At 42.4% G+C, this 7,526-nt stretch overlaps 1 protein-coding gene across 2 annotated transcripts; it reads right to left on the bottom strand.

The window, feature by feature from the left end:
• Positions 1 to 56: 56 nt before the first annotated feature.
• Positions 57 to 6,038, bottom strand: rcn3 (reticulocalbin 3, EF-hand calcium binding domain). Of its 2 annotated transcripts, none has more exons than XM_024422987.2 (8): positions 5,931 to 6,038; positions 5,166 to 5,388; positions 3,620 to 3,813; positions 2,898 to 3,070; positions 2,714 to 2,774; positions 2,255 to 2,346; positions 2,003 to 2,110; positions 57 to 285 (listed from the first exon to the last, which is right to left on the bottom strand). In XM_024422987.2, exons 2-8 carry the CDS (start codon positions 5,378 to 5,380, stop codon positions 175 to 177), a joined length of 954 nt encoding a protein of 317 aa, XP_024278755.1. In that variant the 5' UTR covers positions 5,381 to 5,388; positions 5,931 to 6,038; the 3' UTR covers positions 57 to 174. The 2 variants fall into 2 exon arrangements, with proteins under 2 accessions (XP_024278755.1, XP_024278764.1); XM_024422996.2 differs by having other exon boundaries at positions 57 to 1,082.
• Positions 6,039 to 7,526: the final 1,488 nt, after the last annotated feature.

The following is a 7,526-nucleotide window of genomic DNA, read 5'->3' on the forward strand; positions in this document are numbered from 1 at the left end:
AGAATCCTGGCCACACATAGTGGGTAGGTGCATATGCAAGTAAAATGGTCGTACTGTAGAGCCCCGAGAAATGTCATTTTTATTTCTCTGGCACACACGCATCAAACAGCCTACACACCAATTCATGCCTGTACCGTATATCACGTTAAATTGGCTGTGTTGGGGTCAAGGAGGTCAGAGTTCTTGGTGACCCTCATCCGCCAACATACCTCCGTAGTCAGTCAGCGTGCTTGACTTAAGGAAGTCGACCTTGTCCATGACCTCCGAGAGGGAGAGACGTCCATCCTAAGAGAGGAGAATGAAGGAATCTGGGTAAACTAACAGACCATTTAGCAGGTGGCAGTGGTGTGGTAAACTCCATTCAAGCACCAGGAAACAAATTAAGTTGCTTAGGACAGTAAATGTCATGTCAAAGAAAAACAAAACTTTTTGTAGAAAAACCAACATGGCTTTATTTAAAATTCAGAGAAATGTTTCACCACAAGTGTAATTCAATTTTGCCCCCTCCCTTCCTCCCACCCTGTGAACCAAGTGTATATTCTATATATGATGCTGTTAAAAAAATAAGCCTGTTGACTTGTGGAGTGTCTTTATTCACACGCATGATTGTGTTGTGTGTGTGTGAGAGGCTGTAGTTGTGGTTATGTATCCGCGTGTGTAAACATCTCCATGCTCCCATTACCAGTTACCGTTAACAGTATAAATATGACCTGTGATCTTTTCCCATCAGAACTTCCCCCCTACCCAACTCCATAATAGTAACAGTATTCTCCATTATAAGTGTATGGCCTTTCACAATACAAAACCCCAATATGTATTTTGGAAATCCCTCTCCCTAGAGGGCTCTATGCAAACAGAGTACGTATACGGTCCGTTCCAAAAATTTGGCTGCACAAAAAGTACATAGAATTGCGCAAACGGAGCTCCATTTGCATGGAGCCCTTAACCCCTCCCTAAGCCTTCGCATGACTTCATCAAAGCTCGTCATGTCTCCTGGTGAGATCCTCTCCGTAATTGGTCGCCTGGCTCCCCACAAACATGTTCCAATTAGCCAGAATCTCCTTCTTGGTTATTTTGTCATCCTGTTTCGTCCAATCGCGGAGGAGGCAAGTTTCAGGTCCCGCCCACCACCATTCATTGCGTCATGATTGAGAGAAGGATGAAAAAGAGGGAGAGTGGAATGAAATTGAGGGAGAAATGGATAGATAACAGGGAGAAAGGGAGAAAAGTGTGAATGAAGGACAGATGGAGAGAAAGAGATTCATTATAATTAACAGGTCATTACCCCCAATTAATTCCATTATGTTGATTATTAGCGGTGTTCAGGCTGGCTGACAGTGTGTGATGTGAGAGAGCCCTGAATCTGCTCCCGGGCTCATGTCTCTAGTGTCGCAAATGGCACCCTATTCCCTATAGTGCACTACTGTTGACCAGGGTCAATAGGGCTGAAGTACTGCACTACAGGGAATAGGTTGCCATTTGGGATGTAAACATCTTTGTTTTAGCATAAAAGCTACTATTTTTCAAAGTTCCTAATTTAAACTGCTAGGAGACTGTTCTTGTATTATTACCACAGATGTAATTTAATATTTACATAGGATAGGCCTATGCGTTGCACATGTCACCAAATACAGTGGTCAGTTGTAACAGGGTGTTATTTGGTTTTCATATGAGAAGTCGGTGTGAGGTTGGGGGAAGGTGTGAGGTCAGAGAGGAAGGGGAGATGCTACGGGGTGAGTTGGAAGGGGTGTGAACGGGTGGGGGTATGCACTGCACGATAGTTGTAGCTATGGCGGTGGTTAGATGTGGGGTGAGGGTAGAAAGGGGAACACAGGAGGTGTGAGTTGTAGAGGGGTACAGGGATGGGGAGGGATGCTTCAGAGGGGATAAGATTGTGTGTGGAAGTGGATTAGGAAACATTTGTTGTAATGGGTGTACAGGTATGGTAAGTTCAGTTTGTGGTAAGGGTGAGATCAGGCAGTAGGACTGGGGAGATGCGTACCTTGTCTGTGTCTGTCTCGTGGATGAGGTGCTTAGCCTCATTGTCAGTATGGTCAATCTCTCCTGGCAGGATCCACTGAGCTACCTCATGGTTATCCAGGAAACCATCCTGACAACAACACGCATAGAGCTTTTACAAACCATCCTGACAACACAACAGACATAAACCTGTTAACTTGTTGATGTTATAGTAATGTATAAGGAGAGGATGTTGTCAATGTTAAGGTGATCCAGTAGCAGCAGACTAGTGTACCTTGTTGGTGTCTCTGATCTCTGTGAAGTGCTTTTTCTCCGTCAGCACCCAGTCTGGTTCACTCTCTCCATTCTCAGGTGTGAACATGTCCCCTGTGATGGAGAACAGGTTACAGCTTGTACGGTAGGTGTTGTATTTTTAAAGTATATTCCAGGGGTTATGAGCTAGTTCAGGGCTACAACAAAATTGTGAAACGTCTAGGGGTACCCGAGGAGCGGTTTAAAAACCACTGGTCAATACGCTGTGCATCTCTGGGTTATCTTCTGTTTGTGTACGCATACCAGCACTTCATTTAACATATAGTTGGTTGTGGACCCAAGAATATCACGCAGAGATGGTAATAAAATATTTCATTTTTTGTTCTCATATTAAAATGTATAAAAAAACAATTACATTTGGTTGATGACATATTGTATGTTCTCTGTTTGGAAAGGGTAGTAAGTTGAAGGAGAGACTAACCAATGTATTCGTCAAGGGTGATCTTTCCATCACCGTTCTTGTCAATGTCTTCTACGGTTTCCTGAAGCGAAACAGAATAAAATAGCTTAGAAGTGGGCTGGAGAAAAAAGTACACCACCTGGATGTTCCTCAGAATTGGATTGATCTTGTGACTCTAGTGACTGATCCCAGTCCTCTGACTGACCTGTATAACAACGGCCTTCATGTGGTCGTACTCCTCGGGGTGAAGGAAGGCAGTGAACTCGTCCTTGGTGGCGATGCCATCCCCATCGCGGTCAGCTGTCCTAAAGCGCCTCTCGTCTCTAGTCAGCATGGCCTTGTAGCTAGCCTTGTCATCCACGTCGTCAAACTCCTCATCTGCAATGGAGCGGAGGACATTCTCAGAGTCAAGACATGGCTTTGTAAAGATCAGGGGTCGTATGTATCAAGCGTCTCAGTGTAGGAGTGCTGATCTAGGATCAGGTCTCCCCTGTCCATGTAATGTTACTTGTTATGATCTAATAGGCTAAACTTATCACTAACCCCTTCCCCTGCCTTTGTATTAACAATACGAGCCTAAGATGAACCCACTATCGCATAGCTGTATGGCCACTACTGTACTGTCATGTTCAGCTCTCCTCTCTCATTCCCATCTCATTTTTGGATTATGTTTGTAGCTCATGATCAATCTCTCCTTATATTACATAGTAATTATATCAAATTTGCTCCTACATAAATAGTATCTTGGTTGTGCCAAAACCTGCCCATCATTCCAACAATCTTTAACACCCATAAAGCCTACTAATTATATGCAGACTATACACCTCTGGTAAATTTGGACTGCCCTTTTGAAGTCCCACCCCCTCGCTCATTCACCTCAAATTTAGGCTACCCACGCTCCCACACACACCCCCTCCCTTGTCATACCCAGGTAGTAGCCGTAGGTGGTGTTCTTGTATTCCTCCCAGCCGATCTTCCCATCCTTGTTCTGGTCGTACTCCTTCCAGTGTTTCAGCACATTCTCCTCGATGTACCTCCTCTGCCTGTGTTTGATCCACTGGTGCAGTTCACCATGGCTCACGAAACCATCCTTGTCTGTGTCGATGCGATCTACAATCTTCCTGCCAAAGGGACAGAACAAGCCAACTAAGCCTACTACCTACAGAAGCGAACTTGGCCACCATTCAGAGCCTGGTTCCTTTCTAGGTGTCTTTCTTGGTTCCAGTCTTTCCAGGGAGTTTTTCCTAGCCACTGTGCTTCTACATCTGCATTGCTTGCTCCTTGGGGTTTTATGCTGGGTTTCTGTATAAGATCATTTCCATGTAAAAGGACCCATGAGCACCAACGTGAAGTTCATAGGAGCATATCAAATTGGATGTCAAATGAATGCTAAGAGTATATTTCTGATAAGGCATACTGTATATACATTTGTTACAGGTTTTCTTTTTTCCATTTATGTTTTGAGTTTGGACTTTTAGCACGTAGGGTGCACCGATTGGTGTCACCTTGTTAGTCAGAAGGTGTTTCACCTGTACTGGCCCAAGTGATATTTAAGAGCAGCTGGCCCAGTGCTCCAGTTGTCTTGAGAGATGTTTAGGGTCAACACTTTTAGTTGGCACTCCCTATTTGATTTCTAGAAAAACATTCCTTTGTCTGATCTTTCCTGTTTTCATTTTGCTCAACTTTTTGGTTTGCCTACGGTCTTTAAGTTTGGTGTGGGTTTTTCATTTGTTTGCCTTTTACTTGGCAAATTTAGTGGGTGTTCATGGTGGGTGTCTTTTAGGTCCCAGTTTTTATTGCTAAGCAATTTTCAGTGGACACCCCCATGAGTGTCTTTCAGAACCCCTCCTAAAACCCAAACTGTTTAGTTTTGGTTGTTGTCAGTGAGTCTTTGTTAGATCCCCTTTTGTTTGTCAAAATGTTTGATTCTTGCTGGGGAACGTAACATTTTACAACCAAATTTGGTCTTGTTTGGGGCAGAGCTCATTAAAATAATACCCAAATAAGGATATTGCATATTTATACTTTTTATTATTTAACTAGGCAAGCCAGTTAAGAACAAATTATTTTTACAATGACGGCCTAGCCCGGCCAAACCCGGACAGCCTGGGCCAATTGTGCACTGCCCTATGGGACTCTCAATCACGGCCGGATGTAATGCAGCCTGGTTTCGAACCAGGGACTGCAGTGATGTCTTTTGCACTGAAATGCAGTGCCTTAGACCGCTGCACCACTCGGGAGCCCACCTTTGCAGTGAGTGTGGCTACATCCCAAATGGAACCCTATTTCATACATAGTTCCCTCTTTTTGACCAGAGCCCTATTGGCCCAGGTCAAAGGTACTGCTGTACATAGGGAATATGGACTCTGGTCTATAGTAATGCATAACATAGGAAATATGGGCCCTGGTCAAAAGTAGTGCATATTGGCCATTTGGGACACTGCCTGCCTGGGAGTTCTGTAACATAATGTACCCAAGTTTGTCTTTGCTTTCCTCAGGGGTCAGCTGGTCGAAGGTCTTGGCTTCCTCTTTGCCCAGGAAGGCTTCGTGGTCATAATGGAAACCAGTGGAGTCGTCATGGGCGTGGTCACTCAGGTCACTATGGCGATGGACACGCTTCTCTTTAGCGGGCACAGCTACCACCACCCCGAGGATGAGAATGAGGGAAGGTAGTGACTGCAGCAGCATCTTCTGTCCTGAGAAAGAAAAAAGGAGAAAGAGAGAGACTACAGCAGACTGAACAGAATTTATCCTACAAATAGACAGAGATGATACTTGCCAGACACATGGGCCTCACTCAAAATAATACATTATTGGGTTAGACAATAACTGTTTATTTAATGCAAACAGTGATACATATGGTCATAAAAAAGTGTGTTCAACTTTTGTGCCCTATTTATAGGCTACTGTCTTGAGTCCTGACATGAATAGGATTATAGGATTAATCAGTCAATGTCTGTTGTTTTAACACTTCTGAATAATGAATACAACAATAAATTACATCAATAATGCCTGTGAAGGAATTTTAAAAAATGTTTTAAAGCAAAAAGGGATGCAGTTAGGTAGCCTACATATTTTAAGACAATGAGTTTAGGCTACTTCAAGATCATTTTAACTTGGCATAAACTGTACACAACGTTTTTTAAATTTAAATTTTAAACAACCGAAATCACTCAATTTCTTTACTGGAGCATATACGTTCATGCATTATTAATAATAATAATAATAAAACACGTACCAATTTTTAGCAACACGTCTCAATCACGGTTTTTTCTGGGTTTGTAAAGATACGCGTTGGCACTTTCCCTGCCTCTTTAAATTCTACAATAAAGGAGGCGGTGCCACGCTTTCTCAGTCGACCATTCGCAGACACGCTGACAAGAAAATAAACCAATAGAAACGAGGAAATGGGATTAACGGAGCCCGAGACTGATTTCGATTGGCTTTGAAGCGCCACGTTGACATGCGAACGCGCAAACCTCCATACCGGAGCGCGCATGAAGAGATTTTTACGAAAGTTTTCATCAGCAATGTAAAGGGACACCTGAGGTGTATAAACATACGGCAAGGAATGGCAGGCAGCATTGTTTGGTAAAACCCAATGCAATTGACATGCATCTTGCCCACTCATATGAAACCAGGGAGGATGGAAAACCACACCACTGTAGCCTTTACCACTGTAAAGTCCGAAAATGATATACATACTAATATCGGGAACGACAGACTAACGTGATATTTATTACTTATTCAGGAATTTATTCAGCATGGGGGGGGGGGGAATTATTTTCACATAAATGAATAACGTATGCTTATGTTGTTCTGGAAACCTAACGCTTGGGGGCAGAGTGGGATACCTTTTGAAACGAACAATCTAGAAACCACAGCAGATCTTTTTTTTCTTCAAAATCCCCCCTTTTTCGTTTCCCGACTTCCTTCCTACCACATACCTCCCGCCAGAGCCACCTTGGCCTATTTCCACTCAGTATCATTTTCAGGGCAGTTACATCAGTTTAACTTTTAATGCCTCGATGAAATCATTAATTCATTCCTACTTTATTATATGAGAAGGAAGTATTTTGTTTAGGTTTAGCATAATTTATTTTCAATGTTTGGTCATATGAACGGAGTTTGATATGATTAGAATTGGCTATTATTCATTGATTGATTGATTGATTTTATGTAGCCAATTGCTCCATATTGTCATTGGAATTGTTGTTATTTACTTAATTGTGTTATTCAGGACTACTTCATTTGGTTATTAAAGGTGAATAGCTTTTTTTTCTATTTTGATGTTAAGGCTATAAAACAGTCATAAATAATGCACTGTGCCAAATTGTGATGTAAATGTGCGTACTATCTACTGGTGCATCAAAATACAGTGGGACACTTTTATAGCCTTTTCCAAAGGATGAAAGAGATCCAGGTTACTGGCCAAACACTTAACGACACCTTATCCACTCAGCCCTCAAATTAAGTGGACACTTCAAGTGGACATTTCATCACGTCTGACGAGTATACACTTGCAGGGCAATGAGCAAGGGAGGAAGGAAGGAATGATTTTTAAATGGACTCCCCTTGGCCGGAAATTCGTCACTCGTTCATCCCGAGATGATTGTGTTTTCAGCCACTGGTAGTTTGTGGGTGTTTTATATGGCTACAGTCAATTATGAGTGCATGTCTATATTAAATATATAATTAATAATATATACCAATTATATGATAGCTAGCAAATGAATTAGCCTGCCTAGCTGGAACTCCTGAAGAATATTTGTATTTTTTTCCTACAATTTCCAAAAGATAACCAAACAAAAACATATTTACCTTTACGTAGCAG

The sequence above is a fragment of the Oncorhynchus tshawytscha genome, linkage group LG09 (genome assembly GCF_018296145.1).
Source record: "Oncorhynchus tshawytscha isolate Ot180627B linkage group LG09, Otsh_v2.0, whole genome shotgun sequence".
Lineage (NCBI taxonomy): Eukaryota > Metazoa > Chordata > Actinopteri > Salmoniformes > Salmonidae > Oncorhynchus > Oncorhynchus tshawytscha.

Excerpts from the sequence above, each read along its gene's own strand:
- rcn3 (XM_024422987.2), bottom strand. The coding sequence starts at position 5,380 with ATGCTGCTGCAGTCACTACCTTCCCTCATTCTCATCCTCGGGGTGGTG. Across the intron at positions 2,775-2,897 it reads TGAAGGCCGTTGTTATACAG|GAAACCGTAGAAGACATTGA; the intron begins GTCAGTCAGAGG and ends GTTTCGCTTCAG. Across the intron at positions 286-2,002 it reads ACGAGACAGACACAGACAAG|GATGGACGTCTCTCCCTCTC; the intron begins GTACGCATCTCC and ends CTCCTCTCTTAG.